This window comes from Oncorhynchus mykiss, chromosome 30, assembly GCF_013265735.2.
Source record: "Oncorhynchus mykiss isolate Arlee chromosome 30, USDA_OmykA_1.1, whole genome shotgun sequence".
Taxonomy (NCBI): domain Eukaryota; kingdom Metazoa; phylum Chordata; class Actinopteri; order Salmoniformes; family Salmonidae; genus Oncorhynchus; species Oncorhynchus mykiss.
The window spans coordinates 13,159,502-13,187,255 of NC_050570.1; the positions used below are offsets into that span (position 1 = coordinate 13,159,502).

At 41.5% G+C, this 27,754-nt stretch overlaps 1 protein-coding gene across 2 annotated transcripts; it reads right to left on the reverse strand.

Moving 5' to 3' along the window:
- drd4a (dopamine receptor D4a) lies at nt 1-27,204 on the reverse strand. 2 transcript variants are annotated; one of them, XR_002473121.2, is made up of 5 exons: nt 26,200-27,204; nt 22,852-22,964; nt 21,523-22,202; nt 18,493-18,702; nt 17,804-18,045 (listed from the first exon to the last, which is right to left on the reverse strand). XR_002473121.2 is itself a non-coding variant. In XM_021598851.2 (4 exons), the coding sequence occupies exons 1-4, from the start codon at nt 26,470-26,472 to the stop codon at nt 605-607; spliced, it is 1,278 nt and encodes a 425-aa protein (XP_021454526.1). In that variant the 5' UTR covers nt 26,473-27,204; the 3' UTR covers nt 1-604. The 2 variants fall into 2 exon arrangements, 1 of the variants encoding a protein (XP_021454526.1); XM_021598851.2 differs by lacking the exons at nt 17,804-18,045; nt 18,493-18,702 and adding an exon at nt 1-816.
- Nucleotides 27,205-27,754: the final 550 nt, after the last annotated feature.

The following is a 27,754-nucleotide window of genomic DNA, read 5'->3' on the forward strand; positions in this document are numbered from 1 at the left end:
TGGAGAATTGTATTTTTTTGTTGATGAGAGGTAGGTGTGATGCAGTGGTGGCGTGGACTATGTTTTTAACCCTGGTCCTCAATGTTCAGAAAACAGAAGTCCTCATTTTAAGTGAAAAAACATTTCATCTTAAAGATTCATTTTGTACACATTCAGTTACCTCTAATAACCTCAGAAATGGCTTCTATTTCTGAATATATTTTTTAGTTGAAGGGATTCAATGCTATTCCTCACCACAAAGATTTCCACAATAAACATTGAAACGGCATACGGCCAGCTGACAAACAAACATTTCTGTCACAATAAGATCAATCACAAGCTTAAATCAACAGAAAACAACATTATGTACAAAAATAAAATCCCAATTGGGAGAAAAATATGTAATGGCAAGATATACTGTACAACAAAGCTCAGATTTGATATTGTCACATCTATACAATGTTATCGTTTGTGCTTTCTTGTCCATTTATTGGCGGTGGTGGCTTACCCTGGCCCCAGATCTGTTTGTGCTGTGTTGCCAACTCACATTGCCATAGGAGTTGGCCATAAGAGTTTGCGAGACGGCACAAACAGATCTGGAACCAGGCTAGCTGTGCCGTCTTGTCTACCGGTATGTACAGCAGCTGTGGATGAATTTCTTGAAGTAGTTCCTGAACTCTGTGTTGAAGACCGTGTAGATGATGGGGTTGACGGCGCTGTTGACGTAGCCTAGCCAGGTGACAATACTCATCAGGGCGGGGGGGATGAAGCAAGTGGCACACAGGGCCCGCATGGTGTGGACAACGAAGAACGGGGTCCAGCAGAACAGGAAGACACCTGGGATTGAATAGACACACACATACACAGAGGTAGTCAGGCACATACACAAGCGCACAAACGCAGGAAGCTACATGGGAACAAGCATAGGAAAACATGCACACAGGTACGCACAGGCAGAACGGCACGAATGGGCACAGACACACACACACAAAGAGGGAGGTTTAGATTTCGCAAACCACAGGGATCGCAGTAAAATTACACCTCTAAGACTTCTCTCATTTATGAAAGGATTGTATGTCAGGCTAACACAGGCTTGAAACTTTATTGCTACGCTTGCGTTCCCAATGGCACCCTTTCCCCTTTTATAGTGCTCTACTTTTTGATCAGGGCCCAAAGAGCTTTGGTCAAAAGTAGTGCACTTTATAGGGAACAGGGTGCCATTTGGAGCGCATACCACATTTAATAAAACTGGAATTGCTCAATATATGATGAGTTTTACTTTGAGGACATGAATGAGCGGCCAATGGGAAAAGATATAGCTAGCAATAATGATCAAGTCAAACACAATCAAAATCAAAGACTACTGTAAGCCGCCCCCCTCTTAAAGCCCCATCCAGATGAATGTATTTCAGATTGAAGTAGCCTGAAGAGGCACTGCTGAATAGATTCTACACATCACTGAGAGCTCAATTACATATACATCATGAAGTGTGATCATATCCCCATGGTGTGATATAGATGTAATTTTTTTTAAAGTGCAAAAAAAATGTTAAAGTGTAATTTCCTATCAGCGTGACGCGACTATGGTAATAAAACGGAACCGATCTGTATTGTAAGTAGGAAAATTACATTTTCAATCAAACACTGGCCCATACATAAACCAATTGCTCATACAGGAGCAAAGTATATTGGGTGAATACTTCAGATATAAGCAGAACCTTGCCAGATCAAATTATGTTTGTATGTAAAGAAGTATGCCTGCAGAAAAATGAGACGGGTGTATACAGGTGTAGGGTATATATAAGATAAACTGTGCTACAAATGCTCCTCCACCACCGTTCGAACTACACCAGTCAGCCAGCTTCCCTGCCTAGCCCCCGCTCGGCTGAATAATTCAGAAATGCTGATGAGATTTCTATTAATAATCTAGAATGGGGGTTAGGATGAGTGATGGATCAGAAACAAACTGTTCCATCCTGCATGGGGAGGTCTGGGTTCCATCCCAAATGGCACCCTATTCCCTATATAGTGCACTACTGATCATAGCCATATGGGCCCTGTTTAAATGTAGTGCACTTTATAGGGAATAGGGTTTCATTTGGGACATATCCCTGCTCTGAGCACCAACTCTCTCTGGAAGCTGGGCTTTCCTTTCTCCGACTCATTCACTTACTGTGGAGGGAGGGCTTTGGTTGAACAACTGAATGTGAGGCAGAAATAGCATTTGATTTTTTTCCATCGGTTCAGCATTCCTCAGAGAAGCTCAAGCTGTGAATAAAGTCTCCTAGTCATCTAATGTAGGTCCCTCAGGAGCATGAATAAGATAGTCTTATCCAATGTAATGTAGAGTTCCTTCCCACCAGAAATCTACCTTGGTTTGTGTTTGAACCATTGAATAATATTAGAGATATCCATCACTCCTGCCATTCCCCTCTGGCTGGGCCAAGGAGAGACCCTTCACACACAATACCCCATAATGACAAAGTGAAAACATGTTTTCAGACATTTTTGCAAATGTAATGAACATGCAAAAGTTTACATACACTTAGGTTGGAGTCATTAAAACTCATTTTTCAACTACTCCACAAATTTCTTGTTAACAAACTATAGTTTTGGCAAATTGGTGAGGACATCTACTTTGTGCATGACACAAGTAATTTTTCCAACAATTGTTTAGAGACAGATTATTTCACTGTATCATAATTCCAGTGGGTCAGAAGTTTACATACAGTAAGTTGACTGTGACTTTAAACAGCTTAGAAAATTCCAGAAAATTATATCATGGCTTTAGAAGCTTCTGATAGGCTAATTGACATAATTTGAGTCAATTGGAGGCGTAACTGTGGATGTATTTCAAGGCCTACCTTCAAACTCAGCGCCTCTTTGCTTGACATCATGGGAAATCTAAAGAAATCAAGACCTCAGAAAAAAAAATTGTAGACCTCCACAAATCTGGTTCATCCTTGGGAGCAATTTCCAAATGCCTGAAGGTACCACGTTCATCTGTACAAACAATAGTACGCAAGTATACACACCATGGGACCACGCAGCCGTCATACCGCTCAGGAAGGAGACTCGTTCTGTCTCCTAGAGATTAATGTACTTTGGTGCGAAAAGTGAAAATCAATCCCAGAACAACAACAAAGGACCTTGTGAAGATGCTGGAGGAAACAGGTACAAAAGTATCTATATCAACAGTAAAACAAGTCCTATATCGACATAAGCTGAAAGGCTGCTCAGCAAGGAAGCCACTGCTCCAATGAAAGGCTGCTCAGCAAGGAAGAAGCCACTGCTCCAAAACTGCCATAAAAAAAAGCTACAGTGTGCAACTGCACATGGGGACAAAGATCATACTTTTTGGAGAAATGTCCTCTGATCTGATGAAACAAAAACAGAACCGTTTGGCCATAATGACCATCGTTATGTTTGGAGGAAAAATGGGGAGGCTTGCAAGCCGAAGAACACCATCCCAACTGTGAAGCACGGGAGTGGCACCATCATGTTGTGGGGATGCTTTGCTGCAGGAGGGACTGGTGTGCTTCACAAAACAGATGGCATCATGAGGTAGGAAAATTATGTGGATATATTGAAGCAACATCTCAAGACATCAGTCAGGAAGTTAAAGCTTGGTCGCAAATGTGTCTTCCAAATGGACAATAACCCCAAGCATACTTCCAAAGTTGTGGCAAAATGGCTTAAGGACAACAAAGTCAAGGTATTGGAGTGGCCATAACAAAGCCCTGACCTCAATCCTATAGAAAATGTGTGGGCAGAACTGAAAAAGCATGTGCGAGCAAGGAGGCCTACAAACCTGACTCAGTTACACCAGCTCTGTCAGGAGGAATGGGTCAAAATTGAAGGCTACCCGAAATGTTCTACCGAAGTTAAACATTCTAAAGGCAATGCTACTAAATACTAATTGATTGTATGTAAACTTCTGACCCACTTGGAACGCGATGAAATAAATAAACGCGAAATAAATAATTCTCTCAACTATTATTCTGACATTTCACATTCTTAAAATAAAGTGGTGATCCTAACTGACCTCGGACAGGGAATTTTTACGAAGATTAAATGTCAGGAATTGTGAAAAACTCAGTTTAAATGTATTTGGCTAAGGTGTATGTATACTTCCGACTTCAACTGTATATACAGTACCAGTTAAAAGTTTGGACATACCTACTCATTCAAGGATTTTTCTTTATTTTTACTAGATGAAGCTGTTTGAGAGAATGCCAAGAGTGTGCAAAGCTGTCATCTCGGCAAAGGGTGACTACTTTGAAGAATGTCAAATATAAAATATTTTTTGATTTGTTTAACACTTTTTGGGTTACTACATGATTCCATATGTGTTATGTTGATGTCTTCACTATTATTCTACAATGTAGAAAATAGTAAAAATCAAGAGTAACCTTTTGAATGAGTAGGTGTATCCAAACTTTTGACTGGTAGTGTGTGTGTGTGTGTGTGTGTGTGTGTGTGTGTGTATATATATATTGTAATTCATAATTTTTTTTGCTCAGATAACTTGCGGGACCAAATAAAACCACCTGTGAAATCCGTCCCGTGGGCTACCAGTTGGGAAACCTGTCATAGGTCGCCTTATTATAAACACCCAGGGCCAGGATTAGGAAAGCGTTATCTAATGGAATAATGTGTTTCTGAGTCAGTTCTGACCAGACAGCTCCAACACTCCTGCTATTTGGAGTTGTTGTAGATCCATTCTCACCTCCTACTATTAAATAAAGAAAAGGATGGAAGGCTCGAGTGAGGCTGGTTGGAATGGTGTCTTCTCTCCAAGAGTCCCCTATTTTCAGACACCACCTGACTTTGAGGCATCTATTAGTCTTTTCCCCACATAACTATGTATTTACAATGTAGACTACTACTGCAGTGTAAGTTACTATTTCTGTTAGTATCCTGATTCAGATAAGATCAACCGTTATTTCCAATCTATTTCATTGACTTCAAATCAAATTTTATTAGTCACATGCGCTGAATACAACAGGTACCTTACAGTGAAATGCTTACTTACAAGCCCCTAACCAACAATGCAGTTAAAAAATAAATAAGAATAAGAGATAAAAGTAACAAGTCATTAAAGAGCAGCAGTAAAAAAACAATAGCGAGACTATATACAGGGGGTACCGATACAGAGTCAATGTGTGGGGGCACCGGTTAGTCGAGGTAGTATGTACATGTAGGTAGAGTTATTAAAGTGGCTATGCATAGATAACAACAGAGAATAGCAGCGGTATAAAAGAGGGGGGTGGGGGGGCACTGCAAATAGTCTGGGTAGCCATTTGACTAGATGTTCAGGAGTCTTATGTCTTGGGGGTAGAAGCTGTTTAGAAGCCTCTTGGACCTAGACTTGGCGCTCCGGTACCGCTTGCCGTGTAGTAGCAGAGAGAACAGTCTATGACTAGGGTGGCTGGAGTCTTTGACAATTTTTAAGGCCTTACTCTGACACCGCCAGGTATAGAGGTCCTGGATGGCAGGAAACTTGACCCCAGTGATGTACTGGGCCGTTCCCACTACCATCTATAGTGCCTTGCGGTCGGAGACCGAGCAGTTGCCATACCAGGCAGTGATGCGACCAGCTGTAGAACCTTTTGAGGATCTGAGGACCCATGCCAAATCTTTTCAGTCTCCTGAGGGGGAATAGGTTTTGTTGTTCCCTCTTCACATTGACTCTTGAACACAGGGTTTGAAATACTCCCTGATAGCTCCCTCAAATTCCATACTATAGGCCACGCTTCAGTTCTGACATGCCTTTTCAATGAATTCACCAACATTAATCTACATCATCCCTGGATAGATAGACTCAGATAGCACAAGGACACAAGGCTAATTGACGGTGACAGAGTTTCTCTCTTTCTCCCCGATCCTTCCCCTCTCCCCTTATCTTTCTCCCCCTTTTTCTTTCTCTGTCCTAGTAGACTCATTGAGCTCTGTATTTGTGTACGTGTGTGTGTGTGTGCGTGTGCTGCTCCTTTAGTGTGTGACTTTCCAGTGTGGATTATTGTGGCCTGGGTATTGAAAGGATCATCCAGAACGATTTCCTGCCATGCCCTCTGCCCGTACCCTCCAATAGGTAGGCAACCAGAATATGTGTGTGTGCATCTACTGTGAAAGAGTACAGGATTGTCTCTCTGGCTTAAAGCAGGCACAAAACTTCTCAAGGGGGAAAACTGCATTAAAGAATGTGTGCAATGCTAGAAGTGCCCTTGCTCCGGTTAATTGTCATTTACATTTGGTAATACATTACCCTGTCTTTTTGTAGCGTAGAATCTTATTTGTTTTCTGAGCTTTAGCATTAAATGTTGACACATCCATTAACTGAAATTTTTTGAAAAGGAAATACAGAAATATCATAAATATTCACACCCCTGAGTAAATACTTTGTAGAAGCACCTACGGCAGCGATTACATCTAACTCTTTCTGAGTCAGTCTCTAAGAACTTTCCTCATCTGGATGGTGCAACATTTGCCCATTTTATTGTTTTCTAAATTCTTCAAGAACTGTGAAATTGGTTGTTGTTCATTGCTAGACAACCATTTTCCGGTCTTGCCATAGATTTTCAAGTAGATTTAAGTCAAAACGGTAACTCGGCCACTCAGGAACATTCACTGTCTTCTTGGTAAACAACTCCAGTGTAGATTTGGCCTTGTGTTTTAGGTTATTGTCCTGCTGAAAGGTGAATTCATCTCCCAGTCTGGTGGAAAACATATTGAACCAGGTTTTCCTATAGGATTTTGCCTGTGCTTAACTCCATTCTGTTTATTTTTTATCCTGAAAAACTCCCCAGTCCTTAACGATTACAAGCATACCTATAACATGATGCAGCCATGATGCAATACTTTCTGAAGGCACTGTGTATTTTAGTGAGCATATTTAGCCGTTTTAACCCCTACAGCGTGAATGATTGTTCTAGGTCTCACAGGAGGTTGGTGGCATCTTAATTGGGGGGGACTGGCTCGTGGTAATGGCTAGAGAGGAATAAGTGGATAAGTATCAAACACATGGTTTCTATATGTTTGATGCAATTCCACAGCATAACCTTCACTCCAGATCAAAACTCATGGAACTGAGACAGACCAGTCAGACCAGATACAACTTAAATTAGTACTGAGGTGTGAAGTGAGAGGTGTCAAAGCCTTGGTAGGCTACACCACCCAAATCCAGAGGCCTTGAAGCCCCCTCCCGCTGTTCACAGACCATCCACTGACATTTTCTACAAGAAATCTGCCTCCAGAAATAAAAGCTTCTCCCAAGTGGGTGTGGCACCTACTCCCGTTGTCTGCTGCACTGCTGCTTGGATTCCACCTGGCGATCTGTTCACCGTCTGCTGTGGCCGGTCTCCCCCTGTCTGGTATAGGTACCCCCACCACACTCCCCCCTCTCTCCCGAGCTTTCGCTCTCCTTCAGCACACAGACACTGTTGGGGCGAGTGACTCTGAACTTACAAATGGCTAGTTATATATTTTTTCTTGTGCATTTTGGTATTTGCCTCATGACTCCTGCATGCTTTGTTGACTATGAACCTTCTTGTTTACCCAACCGTGGGACAGACCATGTTTGTTCCCACACTCGGGGCTCTGACTCTATTGGTTACACAGACCTTTCTAACCACCTCTTGCCGGCTTTGTATTCATGTTAACTGATGAAATTGCTGTATAATATGATCTTGTTGCCATTTAATGCACATTCAAATGTCATAAATCAACACTGCAGAGCTCCCTGTCCTCTGCCGTGTCTTGATTGTATTACTGTTGATGATATCTAGAAATGTGCATGTACACTCTGGCCCATCTACTGTTGCTATCCCCAATTCTGACGGCTCTGATATCTGTTTCACTGATTTCTGCTCTCGTAAAAGCCTGGGTTTTCTCCACGTTAACACTAGAAGCTTATTACCTAAAATGGATCAATTGAAAGTGTGGGTCCACAGCTCCAATCCAGATGTGTTGGTCATTACTGAGACGTGGTTATGAAAGAGTGTTTTGAACACTGCTGTTAACCTTTCTGGTTATAACCTTTTTTGGCAAGACAGATCTTCTGAAGGTGGGGGAGTGACAATCTTTACCAAGGATCACCTTCAGAGCTCGGTTGTCTCCACCAAGTCTGTCCCCAAACAATTTGATTTGCTGGTTTTAAGCATTAAACTCCCTCTTTTTACCCTGCCCTGCTACAAAGTTTCTCCCTGCAGGCGGTCACTGAGTCCGAGGTGCTAAAGGAGCACCTTAAACAGATGGTTTAGATCCTTTCTTCTTTAAGGTTGCGGCCCTTATAATCGGCAAGCCTATCTGTGACCTTTTGAACCTGTCTTTCCTCTCTGGGGAGGTTCCCATTGCTTTGAAGGCAGCCACGGTTCATCCTTTATTTAAACGGGGAGATCAATCTGATCCTAATTGTTATAGGCCTATTTCTATTTGGCCCTATTTATCAAAAGTGTTGGAAAAACATTCTTGATGTCTATAGTATTCTTTGGTAAGTAATATGGGTTCCTCTCAAGGGAAATGTCACCATTGCCCTTGATTCTAAGCAATCTTGCACTGCTATTTTAAAGTTTTGATACGGTAGACCATTTCATTCTTGTAGGCCCCTCCCCGGATCTTGTGTTAAACGCTCTACAACAAAGCGTTCTTAGCGTCCAACAAGCTTTCTCTGCCCTTAACTGACTTGCCTAGTTAAGTAAAGGTTACACACATATACACACCCCACACTGACCAAAAAGTCATTTTGGTGCCATTTACGTATGTCCCCATTATCAGTAAAACATAATCAAAACCTATTTCTTTCACTTACTTGCTGTGCTGTTTTGTTGTTTATTTGTTCAGTAGTTTCCTTCTCAACCAGGATTTCATCATACATGTCAAGCAGTGAAGTTTCAGCTTTGCACATCAGCGTTATCTTCACCGATAGATTGTGCATCCCTAATTACTACCGCTGAGTGTTTAGAGCTTGAGGTAGTCACCTCATACAAGTACTTGGGAGTATGGGTAGACGGTACACTGTCCTTCTTTCAGAAGATATCAAAGCTGCAGGCTAAAGTTAAATCTAGACTTTGTGTCCTCTATCGTAATCGCTCCTCTTTCACCTCAGCTGCCAAACTAACCCTGATCCAGATGACCATCCTACCCATGCTAGATTAAGGAGACGTAATTTATAGATCGGCAGGTAAGGGTGCTCTCGAGCGGCTAGATGTTCTTTACCATTCAGCCATCAGATTTGCCACCAATGCTCCTTATAGGACACATCACGGCACTCTATACTCTCCTGTAAACGGGTAAACTCTGTATACCTGTCGCAAGACCCACTGGTTGATGCTTATTTATAAAACCCCTCTTAGGCCTCACTCCCCCTATCTGAGATACAGTGGGGCAAAAAAGTATTTAGTCAGCCACCAATTGTGCAAGTTCTTCCACTTAAAAAGATGAGAGGCCTGTAATTTTCATCATAGGTACACTTCAACTATGACAGACAAAATGAGGGAAAAAAATCCAGAAAATCACATTGTAGGATTTTTAATGAATTTATTTGCAAATTATGGTGGAAAATAAGTATTTGGTCAATAACAAAAGTTTATCTCAATACTTTGTTATATACCCTTTGTTGGCAATGACAGAGGTCAAAGGTTTTCTGTAAGTCTTCACAAGGTTTTCACACACTGTTGCTGTTTTTTTTGGCCCATTCCTCCATGCAGATCTTCTCTAGAGCAGTGATGTTTTGGGGCTGTTGCTGGGCAACACGGACTTTCAACTCCCTCCAAAGATTTTCTATGGGGTTGAGATCTGGAGACTGGCTAGGCCACTCCAGGACCTTGAAATGCTTCTTACGAAGCCACTCCTTCGTTGCCCGGGCGGTGTGTTTGGGATCATTGTCATGCTGAAATACCCAGCCACGTTTCATCTTCAATGCCCTTGCTGATGGAAGGAGGTTTTCACTCAAAATCTCACGATACATGGACCCATTCATTCTTTCCTTTACACGGATCAGTCGTCCTGGTCCCTTTGCAGTAAAACAGCCCCAAAGCATGATGTTTCCACCCCCATGCTTCACAGTAGGTATGGTGTTCTTTGGATGCAACTCAGCATTCTTTGTCCTCCATACATGACGAGTTGAGTTTTCACCAAAAAGTTATATTTTGGTTTCATCTGACCATATGACATTCTCCCAATCTTATTCTGGATCATCCAAATGCTCTCTCGCAAACTTCAGACGGGCCTGGACATGTACTAGCTTAAGCAGGGGGACACGTCTGGCACTGCAGGATTTGAGTCCCTGGCGGCGTCGTGTGTTACTGATGGTAGGCTTTGTTACTTTGGTCCCAGCTCTCTGCAGGTCATTCACTAGGTCCCCCCGTGTGGTTCTGGGATTTTTGCTCACCGTTCTTGTGATCATTTTGACCTCACGGGGTGAGATCTTGCGTGGAGCCCCAGATCGAGGGAGATTATTAGTGATCTTGTATGTCTTCCATTTCCTAATAATTGCTCCCACATTTTATTTCTTCAAACCAAGCTGCTTACCTATTGCAGATTCAGTCTTCCCAGCCTGGTGCAGGTCTACAATTTTATTTCTGGTGTCCTTTGACAGCTCTTTGGTCTTGGCCATAGTGAAGTTTGGAGTGTGACTGTTTGAGGTTGTGGACAGGTGTCTTTTATACTGATAACAAGTTCAAACAGGTGCCATTAATACAGGTAACGAGTGGAGGACAGAGGAGCCTCGTAAAGAAGAAGTTACAGGTCTGTGAGAGCCAGAAATCTTGCTTGTTTGTAGGTGACCAAATACTTAGTTTTCCACCATAATTTGCAAATAAATTCATTAAAAATTCTACAATGTGATTTTCTGGATTATTTTTTTCATTTTGTCTGTCATAGTTGAAGTGTACCTATGATGACAATTACAGGCCTCTCTCATCTTTTTTAAGTGGGAGAACTTGCACAATTGGTGGCTGACTAAATACTTTTTTGTCCCACTGTATATACTGCAGCCCTCATCCTCCACATACAACACCTGATCTGCCAGTCACATTCTGTTAAAGGTCCCAAAAGCACACACATCCCTTGGTCGCTCGTCTTTTCAGTTCACTGCAGCTAACGACTGGAACAGGCTGCAACAAACACTTAAACTGGACAGTTTTATCTCAATCTCTTCATTCAAAGCCTCAATCATGGACACTCTTACTGACAGTTGTGGCTGCTTTGCATGATGTTTTGTATTGCCTTTGTGCTGTTGTCTGTGTCTAATAAGGTTTGTACCCTGTTTTGTGCTGCTACTATGTTGTGTTGCTACCACGTTGTTGTCATGTTGTTGCTACCATGCTGTGTTGTCATGTGTTACTGCCATGCAATGTTGTTGTCTTAGGTCTCTTATGTAGTGTTGTCTCTCTTGTCGTGATGTGTGTGCTATATTTTTATTTAAAACATTTTTTATTTTTAATCCCCGTCCCCGCAGGAGGCCTTTTGCCTTTTGGTAAAATAACTGACTTGCCTAGTTAAATAAAGGTTAAAAAAATATATATTCGCTCTGTTTCAGGCATCCTCCCCTCAGCAGCATCCACTGATAGTTGTAGAATACATGAACATTCCAACACATGGCCTACAGTTAGCTTGGATTCTTGTTGACAGCTTTTACACAGGAAGCCCAATTCTGATATTTTTTCACCACTAATTGGTATTTTGACCAATTAGATCAGCTCTAAAAAAAGATCTGATGTGAAAAGATCTGAGGTGATTGGGACAAAAGACCAATTAGTGGAAAAAAGATCAGAGTTGTCCACAGTAGTCCATGATCACTGTCGATGATCATTCATCTGTGTTTACTCAGCTGTGTTTCCAGGTCCATGCAGCCAGTCAGAAGGGCTGAGCCCTCTACACAACGATATGCTGATGCTGTAGGGATAACTCCCTCTCTAGGTCTTAAGGCCTCAGGCAAACCTTACATAATGATTGGATTGAGGGTTAAGGTAATTCGCCAATGTTGGCTAGGGTATCATAATGACTCATTAGGCCCAATAATGACCCTGTTTATCCTTTTTCCTTAACAAGGTCTTTACACGTCAGAAAGATGTAACTGTTTAGAGAGTAAAAACATAGAAAGGACCACACAAGACTTTAGGCCAGAGGTGAGGTTTTAGAAAGCTTTGTATAGCTAGAGTGGTATGTTAGTTCTCGTGTTGATGACTCAGACCACTCAGTGCACAGAAGATGAACCCTCAAAAATATTTACGACGAATCTCTTGCGGTTGTTGTGTGGCTGGGTTGTTGAGAGAAATACCATGTGGAACTCCAGTTCAATGCTATAAGATCTGTCACTGTTGTTGATGAAACCTGTTTTGCTCTTTCATGCTTGAAGCCAGCGTTCAACTTGTGCTTGTATTCTTTGTATGACACATCGTTTCCTATACGAAAATAATTACATTTAAAATATATATTTTGATACATATTTTAGGATGAATGTGAAATATTTAAAATTGGCAGTTTACCAAACATTAGGAACACCTTCCTAATATTGAGCCTCAATTCATCAGGGCATGGATTCTACACTGTGTCGGAAGCATTCCCCAGAGATGCTGGCCCATGTTGACTCCAATGCTTCCAATAGTTTTTCAAGTTGGCTGGATGACCTTTTGGTGGTGGACCATTGTTGATACACTGTTGAGCATGAAAACCCCAGCAGTGCTACAGTTCTTGAAACAAACCTGGCACGTACTACCATACCCTGTTCAATGGCACTTAAATACTTTTTCTTGCCTATTCACCCTCTGATTGGCACACATACACACAGTCCTTGTCTCAAGGTTTAAAAACCATTCTTTACAAGTGAAATGAATAATGAATCAGAAAAGAAAGGGCATATGATCTTAATGTGTTGTACACTCAATGTATGTTGAATGCATCGGGAATGTAATTTAAATTAGATTTTCACATGTAGAAGCTTAACCTTAAAGCACAGAGCACAACATAACACATTAACTGTCATGACAATCCGGTTCATGGGAGGCCAAAAAGCTCTACAAGAAAGCCACACCCCTAACAAGCAACTCCTCCAAGTCTTCTAATAGGCTGCCAGTGCTACAATATATTTTGTCAAGATGCATTTTTATTGTACTTGACACATACCAGAGGATACCAAAAACACTAACATGCATTTAAATGCATCTAAATTACTAAAACAATTGTAGTGACTCCATGTCTTTCATGTGCATATGACAAACAAACAAATCAATTTGAGGAGAGCACTGCAACCAACATACAACAAGCAGAATTTATCGTGCACTGGGTCATTCCACAAAAAGGAGTGCATTTTCGACCCTTTAATACTGTATGTTAAGTAGTCCTGTAATTATGCACCAATATTAAATTGTAAAAGCCTGTTAATATGAACGGAAGTGCCCTTTTAATACAGACCACATTGAGAATTCAATAAATATGAATTTTCTATATGAATAAAGACTTGCTAAAGTGCCTAAATTCTGCATTTTGACATGTCCCTCCGTGCAGTCTGTGACTTCTTGGAAGGTTTTAACCCACTAACCCCTAAAAATAATCAGTCATTCAGTACATTTACATGCACACTAGTAATTCGATATTAAACGGATTATGGCAGTGGGCAGATTATGCAAAAGTCATGTTAACACCTTACTCTGGTCAAAATCGAAGTAAGCATATACCGATTAAAACACTTGATTTTTCTGAGCAATCTTTCAAATGATTACGATATGTAAACACCTTAAATGGCGTTCCAGCGGTGTATTTGATCTGCATGCGCTAGCACCAGCCGAGCGAGCCTCCTGCTTTAGCGCGAGTAAAGTGAGTTCGTACCAGCAATGTCTGCATCGTAGAAGTAGTTTTCACATAAAACTTTATATGTCCAAACTCAGAATCAAATATGCTTCCCAAAAATAACACGTTCACTGTGGTAGAACGTTTATTTTCATTGGCGATTTTCTGCATTTATCAGAGTGCCATCAGGCAGCCTGATTTCAGATGTGTCCATGTAAACCGGATTATTATGGGATTCGTTCTTATTGCAAAGCATGTACACGTTTTAATCAAATTATTATATTAATCAAACTATCCAATCTGACTGTGCAGAACCATAGTCATTGTAAAGCCCTAGTTATTAAAGTCAACTGTTACGTGAACTGAACTCTCGTTTTAATATGGTGAATACTATGCGAAAGGGGTCCATATCAAGGGATATCTTTATCTACTGTATATATTTCCGGATATCTGACATTTGATTAGATATAAGTAGTAGACATGTTCCAGAAACGCATGTCATGAATTTCATATACGGAACTAGGATATTCTCCATAAATGGACAGTTTCTACATGCATCCAATCCGAACCTCAGAACTCTCCCTGCTGTCGTATGAGTCCAGGGAGATATCTGGGATGTGAGCGTGCCCCCGTTTACATATTTGTAGAACAGTGGCCACAAACCTTTTCTGAGTCAAGATCAGTAGCTGTGCGTGGGTAAAATCACCGGGGAAGCCAATACAGGAAACAAAAAGCCATATTACAACCTATGTGTTGTGATAATTCCGTTTGCTCTATAATTAGTTAATATGCCTTGACACGTGATGTGCAGTGAACTAACCTTCCACGGCGTTGCATTATTTTCCAGAGAATGCATAGAGCCACAAGTTGATTCTCTTTTATACCATGGCTATAATTTAACACATTTGCCGCTAGAAATGTGTTCAACATCCACTGAAGCTGCTAGCAAGTTTACTAGATTGCGACAGGAGTTGCCTTGGTAACCATACAAACTGATTTGCAAGTTTAGCAAACCAAACCTAGCTTGCTATTATGAATATCGAATTCAACCATGCCAATAATGTTTTCAATTTGACTTTTGCTTTCAAAAGCAGCTCAAACATAAAACATGTAATAATTGACCATTGAATTATACTGTGAAAATATACCATGCATTAAATTGCAATAATGCACACTCTAGAATGCTGTTCAAGCCAATCAGAAAATAGTATTCAACAATGCCATGTTATTACCATGCATATTGGCTATACTTGAATTGCTCTGCCAATGTTGTTCTTCTGAAATCATTTTGAAATGATATTTAAAGAATGGTAATATTAAAGAATGATATTATCACACTGGTAATATATAATTTGTTATTACTTGTGAGGGACAGCTAAGTGAGCATAATGTTTTTTATTTTTTATTTTATTGGGACTGATGGCCTGCATCAATCTGAGGGGAGGCAGCAGCTGTGAGGCTGCCTCTCACCTGACTCACCATCCCTCCGCTCTACCTCCACTGAGAAAAGGGGCCAGAAACTCAAGACGCACTGCATTATGTATGCCTCAAGTACCATTTCATGTTGTTACTCCTATGACCAAAGAAAGTGAAATATTCAATAACGCAAGCTTATCGGACAACTTTGCTATACTCATTGATTACAGCTGCAGTGCTGGTTGTAGTGTGAGTGTTGAACAAAGTGTTGACAGTGCTGAATAACAACTTACACATGAACTTACTCATAAAAACAGCAGCTCTTTGCTATATTTGTTGAGTCTCTCTAGTCATGGTTTTAAATGTTTTTAAATCTCACAGTATCAACTTTACTGTGTATTCCAGGTTTCTTTTTAGAGTCAATGGCTCGAGGAAACTGTGCAGACACTGTGATCTGAGCTATCTGATTGGCCAGCGGTAGGCCTATAGGTGCACTTGATTTGCACTTTGGGCCTGCCGAGTAGGCGGAGTTCTACCTTCAGACACATGAAAGGGTTAAAGATGGGAACACTTTGCCTTCCCGGCGCTAGGGCTGCTGAATTAAATGCACCTACCGCCAACAACAACAACAAAAAAGGACCGCAAGGCTTTATCGTTGTTTTTTTACAGAAATGTTTGGTGATTGACTAGGAATGCCTTGAAGATCGACCAGTCGGTAACCACTGTTGTAGAATATTCTAACTCCTCTTTGTTACGTTACAGCCTTAATCTAAAATGGATGAAATAAAAATTATTCCTCATACATTTTTCACATAATGACAATTCGAAAATAGTGATTTATACATTTTTGGAAATGTATAACATTTTTAAATTAGACATACCTTATTTACATAAGTATTCAGACCCTTTGCTATGAGACTCGAAATTGAGCTCAAGTGCATCCTGTTTCCATTGATCATCCTTGAGATGTTTCTACAACTTGATTTCGAGTCCACCTGTGGTAAATTCAATTGATTGGACATGATTTGGAAAGGCACACACCTGTCTATATAAGCTCCCACCGTTAACAATGCATGTCAGAGCAAAAACCAAAGCGTGAGGTCGAAGTAATTTTCTTTAGAGCTCTGAGACGGGATTGTGTCGAGGCACAGACCTGGGGAAGGGTACCAAAGAAATTTTGCAACATTGAAGGTCCCCAAGAAAACAGTGGTCTCCATCATTCTTAAATGGAAGAAGTTTGGAACCCCCAACTCTCTTCCTAGAGCTGACCACCCGGCCAAACTGAACAATTGGGGTAGGAGGTGACCAAGAACCCGATGGTTACTCTGACAGAGCTCCAGAGGTCCTCTGTGGAGATGGGAGAACCTTCCCGAACGACCATCTCTGCAGCACTCCACCAATCAGGATGTTATAGTAAAGTTGCCAGATGGAAGCCACTCGTCAGTAAAAGGCACAAGACCGCCCACTTGGAGTTTGCCAAAAGGCACCTAAAGGACTTTCAGACCATTAGAAACAATATTCTCTAGTCTGATGAAAACAAGATTGAACTCTTTGGCCTGAATGCCAAGTGTCACGTCTGGAAGAAACCTGGGGCCATCCCTGCTGTGAAGCATGGTGGTGGCAGCATCATGCTGTGGGGAGGTTTTTCAGCGGCATGGTCTGGGAAACTAGTCAGGATCGAGGGAATGATGAACGGAGCAAAGTACAGTGAGATCCTTGACAAAAAACCTGCTCCAGACACGAAAACAACCCTAAGCACACAGCCAAGACAATGCAGGAGTGGCTTCGAGACAAGTCTCTGAATGTCCTTGAGTGACCCAGCCAGAGGCCGGACTTGAACCCGATCGATCGAACATCACTGGAGAGACCTGAAAACCTGACAGAGAAGGGTCTTCAGAGAAGAATGGGAGAAGCTCCCCAAATACAGGTGTGCCAAGCTTGTAGCATCATACTCAAGAAGACTCGAGGCTGTAATCACTGACAAAGTTGCTTCAACAAAGTACTGAGTAAAGGGTCTGAATACTTATGTAAATGTGATATTTCAGTTTTTTTAATTTGTAATGAATTTGGAAAAAATTCTAAAAAACATTTTTTGCTTTGTTATAATGGGGTAATGTGTTTAGATTGATGAGGAAAAAAACAATTTAATAAGGCTGTAACGTAACAATGTGGAAAAAGTCAAGGAGTCTGAATAGTTTCCGAATGCACTGTATCGAATGCACTGCACTGTATCTAAGCCTTTATAGTTAGGCATGAATGAATCCACATATATATATATTTTTTATCATATCTGTTGTCATTAACCTGATAATTAATGTATCCGTATTTAAAAAAGAAAAAACGATTTCAGTAGATATCGTTACATGATATGTAATATTCATCCTCTTATGACTGATCGAAAATGGGCTAAATCCGACTCATGAAAGGTCCAGTGGCCAAATGATTTTACCTGTTCAGGCACTGAAAATCATCATGCTTCTTCACTTGAAGGTGACATATCTGAGCATACATTTGCACCATATTCAGTAGTAAGCTATACAAGGCACGGAAAGGAAACATTATCATATTTAAGTTGCTATTTCCAAAGAATATCTCTGCTATTTATGTTTTTTTTTTAAATGCAGCATAGCAAATATAGAGCTCCAATCACAACAGCAATCACAACAGGTTTTCTGTGAAAATGCAAACGTAAGCCAATCTTTGCTAAACATTTATTTTATTTAAAATAAAAAAGTTGCACACCCTCAATACTCCTGGTTGCCCTGTTTCTTATGGACGATGGATGTGATGGGTGCAAATTGGGTCATCAGTGGCAGTCCAGACCCAACATGGTGGTAGTGCTGGTCTATGATCCACTCCAAACTGTAAATGCATAAATCATTAATCAAAATTGAGTCAATATTGCAAAAACATATTTTTTCACATAACCATACCACAAGGTATCTACCTCCTTCATTCATGATGACAAAACTAACTGGAACAAGCTATCTATCTTATATTAATCGGTAATGCAAAATATGCCTAAATGTTTTAAAACATTAGCTTTCACCTTGAGGCTTGATAGGGGGTGAAAAGATTTTTCGTTATATGTTAGCTAACTAGGCTACCAGGTAGCTTGTACCCCCACATCAAGCCTCAAGGTATTTTATTAGGATCCCAATTAGCTGTTTCAAAAGCAGCAACTACTCTTCCTGGTATCCACACAAAACATTAAACATGACATAATACAGAACATTAATAGACAAGAACAGCTCAAGGACAGAACTACAGTTGCTAAGATAAATAAAACATCTCAAATTAGATACTCACTTTAGCGTTAACTTCTTGGAGGTATTTTCTGAACAACTTCTCACTTCTTTGTTTCTCCAGTTGTCAGTTCGACCACACACTGTTTACCAACTCATTTGTGGCGCCCAAGTAAAAAAATGATACTTGGAACTGCACAGCAGAAAATACATGATTCTTGTTGCTAGGCTACCAGTTACAGTGCTTCAGCTTGCGGTTTGCTAGTGCCTTTATCTAGAGGGAATAGAAAAAGTATAGTGTCTGAAAGAATGATATGGATTTAATATTTGTCAAATTATTGAGCATGTCCTCAACTCAAATAAGCATCCGAAATTGTCCTTATTTAGCATATCAAGATCCTGATATGGACCTCAGTCAAGAGCATGTGGCTTGTACCGTATTTGCTGAGAACATATACTATGTAGGCCTACTGTCAGTATTTGTCATCAGGACTATATGGACATTTTATTTTCTATCTCAGGATATCAAATGAGTCAATATCCAGAGGAAATTCAGAAATGCATCAAATCGTCCTTATTTTCAGCATATCAAAAAGCATATCAAGATCAGGATATGGACCTCAGCCAAGAGGAGCATATCTGGAAACAATATAGCTTAATATCTTGAATGTGCTGAGAAAACACAGATATGCGATGTGTACAGTCAGTATTTGTCAACATGAAGAGAGAAAATAGGATGTCACATATCTCAGGATATAGTCCATATCTGGCCATAGAAGTTGTCCATGTGTGATATTCGGGGTAATAGACCCTTTTCTTTCAAAATAAACATTGGACATATAATAGTCCAATCATAATGTAAAAGCTGGTGAGCTGGTTCTACTCTTTTTGGGCATTTTCTTGTGTTTTGTGGTGAAAAACTGAGTGGGTTGAGCATAACATGTCAACCCTGTTACCCATTGATAGACAGGCGACAAATGTTTTAACAGTAAACCATTTTTGTGAAACTTGCATTCAATTGGCCCTCCCTGTTGCACACAACAAGCTTCCATTCCCCCTGTCATGGCTGATTTAACTATACTGAGCAAAAATGTAAACGCAACATGCAACAATTTCAACGCTTTTAACTGAGTTACAGTTCATATAAGGAAATCAAGTCAATTGAAATAAATAAATGAAGCCCTAATCTATGGATTTCCCATGACTGCGAAGGAGTGCAGCCATGGGTGCACCCACTGGGGGTCCAAGCCCAGCCAATCAGAATGAGTTTTCCTCACAAAAGGGCTTTATTACAGACAGAAATCTTCCTCAGTTTCATCAGCTGTCCAGGTGCCAGGTCTCAGAAGATCTTGCAGGTGAAGAACCCGGATGTGGAGGTCCTGGGCTGGCGTGGTAACACGTGGTTGTAAGGCTGGTTGGACGTACTGCCAAATTCTCTAAAACAACGTTGGAGGTGGCTTATGGTAGAGAAATGAACATTAAATTCTCTGCTAACAGCTCTGGTGGACATTCCTGCAGTCAGCTTGCCAATTGCACACTCCCTCAAAACTGTGTCCAGGCACTCTGCATCTCGAACCACCCAGTTTATAATTATAATTATATAACTGCCAATGTTTTGGCATGGTGGCCCTAAGAATATCTCCATTGATCACTACGTAAAGAGTCATTTAATAAGCTGAATTTGGAACCACTTTGTCTACCCTATAGACTAGATGTCATAGCCATGCATTTCTGGAATATTGTCAGGCTTTACCTGCATTTGAGCAACTCAGTTGATGATGGCATGGATTTTGAGAGTGGAAGCGCAGCCTATCCATCCATGATGCACAGTGCCCATGGAAGGAGAGATGTGCCTTTTGCTCTGGTGAATCCCGTAAAACAGTGATTTGTTTTTCATTTAAGTTGATTAACAGCCAAAATTATTATGTAGAAAGATTCCCCGGCTATGGGTTTATGGTGAGAACATACTTTTCTCAAATGCAATGGAATTCCGTCCGCTATTTCTGGAGAAGTGCATATTTGATTTGTAAGATGGTACCATGATGTTTATAAAACATTACATTTGCGAGTATAATGGTGAGTGGAAATTCTCCTTTTCTCTTTATATTGGGATCTTTATCCAGCTCCTATGAAAAATGTGTACAGTATGTGTGGAAAACTCTCCATAGTCTTAAATTGCCTTGTCTGTATTATACGCCCATGGTGAGCAATTATTGTGGATGGAACTGTATTTAGACATAGACTATTTAAAACAAGTTGTTTTTTCGTTTTTAGTAGAATTTGATTATAATTATACACTGTTTTTTTTCAGGCCTTATCAATAGCCTAGTGAGTTGAATCTTCCTTATTGACTATGTTTGGCATTTTCATGTCCAGACTGCTATAGCCTATGTTTAACAATGTAGTTCCATATTGAAGCAATGCAATTTGAACAATGTGGACTGAAAACATGTTCAACATATTTAGCAAATATGGGACAGGGTATTTAACGAATTGGGCTATAACGGACTAACATTCAAATTGGAGTTGATGACAATGCAATTCATAAAAGACCTCAAATACACAACTTGAAGCAACCACAACTAGCCATGGAGTACGTTCTGATTGGCCAGTGAGGGGCCAAGTCACGACACATCCACTTGTTTATTCATTAAAACCCAGCCCTTTCACACCACCACCAGCTACTGCGACAATAATTACAGTTGTGAAAATAGCAAAAATATTTCTGACACACGCCCAAACCTATAACGCTACCGTCAGTGCCAAGAGTTTACATTGCATTAGGTTTATTAAAATAGAGCCCTACATTTTGCATTTAAATCAGAAATGTCTACTTAGCTTTTTTAATACGAAGCGTTAATGGAAATTCAAGAGAACTGCCTGACTCTGAACTTGGGTTTGGGTCGAGGGAGTGTTTTCTGTGAGTGCTGGCTTTTTAACAAAGACAGGCACATTCTTTCTGTAGCATTGACACTGCAACAGTTACACAGTTACATGAACAGTTGCATCAGTGCCCTGGCCAATACTGTTACCACAATAGAGGCTCCGCAAAGTGCAACCAAACAGATAAGAGAACAAAAATAATTCCACTCACCCACAACGACAGGAAGCACTTTCATGGCCTTCCTCTCTCTGCAATTAATCTTGGCCCTCTTCTTCTTGTGAGAGTCGGGTGTGGGGTGGAGGTTATGCTTAATGTTACAGTAGGCCACCACAGTGGGCACAGGACCGTCCTTGTATTCTGGAGAGGTTGAGGAGTTATAGGGAAAGTCTGGAGTGTCTGGTGAAGAGTTGTTATAGGGGCCGTCTGGAGACTCTAGGGGGTAAGGGTCCAGCTCCTCCAGGTTAATATCCTTTAGTTCCCGCTTCATGTCTGTCAGCTCATCCCGCTTGATAACGGGGGGCGGAGGAGGCAGGGAGGCCAGCGGGGGCAAGGAGGCAGCGGCCTCCTGGAACTTCCTACAGGCCTGGATGCTGCTCCTCAGCTTGGCCTTGCGCGCCTCCTCCCACCTCCTCAAGCCCCGGAACATCCCGCAGTAGAGGAGGAGCATGATGGGGCAAGGGATGAAGAAGGAGCAGACAGAGGAATACACCACGTAGTTGTCATCTTCTAGCTTACACTCTGTTGGGTCCCGCTGGGGGACGTTTTGGATGCCGAACATGACGGGCGAGGCCACCGCCAAGGCCAGGATCCACGTGGCGGAGAGCAGGAAGATCTGTCTCTGGTCCACGTGCTTACGGTTGTAGTTAAGTGGGATGGAGACAGCGATGAACCTGAATGAATCACATCAACCAGAGAAGAGATTGAGAGGAGTTGTATCTAAACTCTGTGTAAAAGAGAAATATTTACGAATGAAGTAAATTAATGATTTACTTAGATCTGTCATTCTAGTACATCACATTTGACAGAATTGCAGGAAATGTATGTTGGGGTACGTGTTGGATTCTCATTTATTTCAGATTTCCATTTGTTGGAAAGCTAATAATGTTTGCTTGGCTATAGGCAACATGGAGGCAACAAATACTTCAACAGGTCCTAAACATCTTAATTTCAGTGAGAGACTTTGCAACAGTGAGCAAAGATACAGATAATCATATCAGGTCAACTAGCTAATGATTCCATGCCAATTCTGGCAGTTGATCAACATGGATACATATTTTATCCTGAGGTTTCTGGTTTTTTTCCTTTTTTTTCTGTCTGCCTAATTTGTGCTTTCTGTTAAGAGTGAGTGCTTTTAGGGAGAAGGGGGACAAGAGATGACAGGTCATTTCTGGAGGCATGGTCATTTTTCCTAATAAGATGAATTGACTCATGCTTGTAATGCAATGCTGTTTCTGTCGTAAAGTGATACTTGACCTCAGAGCTTCGACCACCACCTGAAAAATCGGACAGAATGTTAACAGAGAGTTAAAGGCTGATCACCTGTCGATGCTGATGGCACAGAGGTTGAATATGGAGGCTGTACACAACATCACGTCCATGGTCATCAGGCCATCGCAGATGTGCATGTTCAGTGACCATAGACCATCCTGGAACTGAAACAGATCAGAGCAACAAAACCCACATGGTCAGAGAGCAGCATCAAAGACATCAGTCTCTTTCTCCATTCATCTTTCCCCGATTCCCCACATCCTCTGTCCTTGCCTCCTTCTCAAAACGCATTGAAGAAGGTCAGAGGGGAGGCACCTTGTACCGTCTCCTTCAATACAGCTGATAATTAAATTAATTTAGAGAGCCAAGGTCTTCTGACAACTCCTTGCCCCTCCCTGGCCTCTAATCACTTCCACAAGGTATTCCGCCAGGCTAGTGTTCTGCGCCCACCAGATTGGCTGTGTGAGAAATCTTAATTTCCTCATTAGCATTGCTGCAGCTCTGTCATACAGCTGAGCAGAGTAAAACACACCACTCTCCAGCCAGGCCCCGCTGGCTGATTGGGAAATGCAGGTGTGGTGCGCAGTGCCGGGTTATGGCACGTTTTGTTCTCATCAAAATTGAAAGGATTTTAATGGCCTTCTATCACCTGAGGAATAAATGGACAAACCTTTTAATTGGCTTTTTCTTGATGTCTTCTCTCTCTCTGATCAAAATGACCCATATATGGCTGCCAGGTTGGCGGCATGTGTTCACTGCCAGTCTGACATTTGATGTGATACATGAGCCTCGGTTTCAACACTATAGGCTAAACACTTTCCTAATTCCTTCCTTCTCCTCAGCCTTGAAGTAGCCTAATCACTGTTCCAACTTGGCTGGATTCCACCACTTCCACTGAGTCATGTCAGATCAGCGATCACCCCAAGGACGGGAGGGAGATGGGCCGCTAAATAATTTCATCAGACTGGCCAGTCGGATGCTATTTCAAGCTGTCTTGTCCCCTCTGAAGGCGCCATAACGGTGTCCAGTGTGGCGCTTGGGACAGTGGCCCTGGGAATGGAATGTTCTGTCAGTGACAAACCATTGTTCCTCTGCTGGGTCTCTGGGCTACTAGTGGCTGTCTGGCTTAGGGGAGGAGGAGAGGGGCATAGGGGAGGTGCTAGTCAGCTTCAGTTTCCCGGCCCAGTGATGACTGCCGCTGGGAAAATGTGTGTGTAATGCTGCGGGTGAGGCATGTGCTGTGGCAAAAGGAATGGGGATGCATCTGTGCAGTGACTCGTTTCAGGGGGTTCTGGTACTATTAGTGGCGAGGCAACCCAAGCGTCTGCCCGAGGGGTCAAATAGAGTTTATGCCTACAGCGTAGCTATATCTACATGGTTGAAGTTAGATTCCAATCCTCATACAGTGTATGATTTTTTTTTAGAGACAGTGGATGTCAGTGTTATCTGATTATTTCTGAAATACTTATACCGAACAAAAATATAGACGTAACAGTTGCAGTTCATATAAGGAAATCAGTCAATTGAAATAAATGCATTAGGCCCTAATCTATGGATTTCACATGACTGGGAATACAGATGTGCATCGGTTGGTCACAGATATATATTTTTTTAAGTAGGGGCATGGATCAGAAAACCAGTCACTATCTGGTGTGACCACTATTTGCCTCATGCAGAGCGACACATCTCCTTCGCATAGAGTTTATCAGGCTGTTAATTGTGGCCTGTGGAATGTTGTCCCACTCCTCTTCAATGGCTGTGCGAAGTTGCAGGATATTGGCGGGAACTGGCACACGCTGTCGAACACGTTGATTCAGAGTATCCCAAAAATGCTCAATAGGTGACATGTCTGGTGAGTATGCATGCCAGGAATTGTGTACAGATCCTTGCGACATGGGGCTGTGCATTATCATGCTGAAACATGAGATGATGGTAGCGGATGAATGGCAAGACAATGGGCCTCAGGACCTCGTCACGGTATCTCTGTGCATTCAAATTGCCATTGATAAAATGCAAGTGTGTTCGTTGTCCGTAGCTTATGCCTCCCCATACCATAACCCTACCACCAACATGGAGCACACTGTTTACGACGTTGACATCAGTAAACTGCTCGCCCACACAAAGCCATATACGTTATGCTGTTTGCCATCTGCCCGGTACAGTTGAAACAGGGATTCATCTGTGAAGAGCACACTTCTCCAGCGTGCCAGTGGCCATCGAAGGTGAGCATTTGCCCACTGAAGTTGGTAACGACGCCGAACTGCAGTCAGGTCAAGACCCTGGTGAGGACGACGAGCTCACAGATGAACTTCCCTGAGATGGTTTCTGACAGTTTGTCCAGAAATTCTTTGGTTGTGCAAACCCACTTTTTCAGCAGCTGTCCGGGTGGCTGGTCTCAGGCGATCCCGCAGGTGAAGAAGCCAGATGTGGAGGTCCTGGGCTGGCGTGGTTCCACGTGGTCTGCGGTTGTGAGGCCGGTTGAAGTAGGGGCTGCTTATGGTAGATAAATGATCATCCTGGTAAAAGCTCTGGTGGACATTCCTGTTGCACACTCAAAACATGAGACATCTGTGGCATTGTGTTGTTTTGACCAAACTTCCCATTTAAAAAAAATGCGTGACAACATTTCAGAGAAATAAACTATGTGTGCATTCGGAACATTTCTGGTATATTTCACATATTTCAGTTCATGAAACATGGAACCAACACTTTACATGTTGCGTTTATATATTTTTTCAGTGTAGTTACAGTATTCTTTTATCATTATTGGTAAAGTTGAACATTCAGTATTACAAACCATGCAGCAGGAATAGATCTGGTGAAGCCATGTTGGGTAATGATAATTTAGCTGGCTCAAATACTTAATGTAGTCGACGAACCATATAGAGAAGGTTGGACAACAGCAATCTAGGTTCACATGCCTTTGCAAACCATTGTATTAATGAGTTAACTGTGTTAATACAGTATGCACGTCATCTATTCTGTGCAGTGTGCATCCTTGCATCAGCTACAACACATGTAATAAACCTTTCCCCACAAGACAATAGGTTGTTAGACAATAATCAATTGTGTAAATATTTCATACTATTAACTATGCATAATATCAATTTGAAATTACAATTTATATGATTGATTAAACAAGTGGTCTGTTCTGTCATAGTCTATGGTTTGGAGTGACAAATGGCATATTACAATATTACAATGTTACATTATGTGCTCTTATTTGAAATGGCTTCTAAGCATAATTAATTGACCCTTATGAATATCATATTTAGATTTTTTTTTATCATATTATCATGTGTAATTATTGTAATGATTAATACTATCACTATTAATAATAATCATCATCATCAAGGTATCATAAAGATAGTCAAATATAGTTAAATATATTTTACTCACCTCCACATATATAAACAGTGGCAAAACCAAAACTGCCAACATCAAATCAGCCACAGCCAGACTGACTATGAAGTAGTTGGTTGTAGTTTTCAAAGCTTTTTCCCTGTACACGCTAAGGCATACAAGCAAATTTCCACAAATGATGACCACAATTAGCAATATTCCGAGTATCAGAGCAGGGAAGTTATAGTCGGTGTCCCGGGTTTGTGCGGTGTTAATCTCAGCACCCAGAACTAGCACGGTGTTGTTTGAGACAGTGAGGTTGCCTGGCATTTCTGCGGACAGCCGCTCTCGCACGGAAAAGGATCCTCTCTCCCTCTCTTCCAATAGAAAAAGAAGAAGAAGCCGCTCTGTGACGGCCGGTCCGAGCGAAAGCGGCAGTCGTGAAAGGGATTTTCATGTAGGCATCGTTTCAAACAGGTATGCAGGATGGGTTTATTTTGCCATGTTGAAGTTTTCATTCCCGAAAACTGTTGAGACGCCTTGATGTCCTGAATCATGCGCGTCTGTCTTTTCAGTCCTGTGCGCGCTGGACAGAACCACAGAGCGGCATTAGCCCATGCTTTCCAACAAGAAGCTTTCGCGCGCTCTCTTCATGCGGGGTTCCAGTTGACAATAACAGGTAGATATCACCGAAATGAATCAAACTGCTAGTCCACCCAGACGCGTTAGATTTAATCCCGTTGTGTATTATTTAAAATCGAGTCACTTTGACACCGCACCATCGAAAGGCTATGCACTCTGATGTGTCTCTCCGCAGCCTAGTTATTTTCAGTTAAACTGATGAGGCTTATCAAGTCCGTCATTCCAAATCCAGGTGCTTAAAGCCGCTTATACCTGTTCTGGCTGTTTTCATGCTCTGTCCTTGAACCCAAGTCCATACACAATTTAAGAGCTATGTGCATGCATTTGTTAGACTACTTGTCAGTCGCAGTGAGTGTTTTTTTGCAGAGGCTGAACATCTACGTTTGGGCCACATGGGGTTGTGGCACCTTAATTGGTAATGGCTGGAGCAGAATAAATGGAATGGTATCAAATCCATTCCATTTGCTCCATTCCAGCCATTACTAGCTCAATGTATGGTAGTTGCAGTATGGTAGCTCAATGTATGGCAGTTGCGTGGTAAGAAACCTATAGCAGAGGGCTTTCGACACACCCACTCCTTTCCAAACGCCCACTGCTTTACTTTCAACACAACGACTTGCCCGTACTCCCGTCGCCATATTGTGAAGCAGCTACCCCTTCTCTATATGTGGTCATGATGAGTTCACTTTGAATTAAAACACATTCACTTTACTTTGAATTAAAACACATTCACTTCGGCAGTCACTTTTTTAAAGAAAAAAAAGGGCAATTTAAGTCATACAATCAAAATGTTGACACACAGGTCCATACAACTATGAGTCCATGAAACTATGATTGCGTTTGGAAAAGGTCAGAAATACAGTCTTGCAGCAAAGAAAGATCTCAGCACTTCATAGAGGCACAGCTCTGATTCAAATCATATACTGATTAATAAAGCCATGATCTGATTTTTTTAATTATCATAACCTTT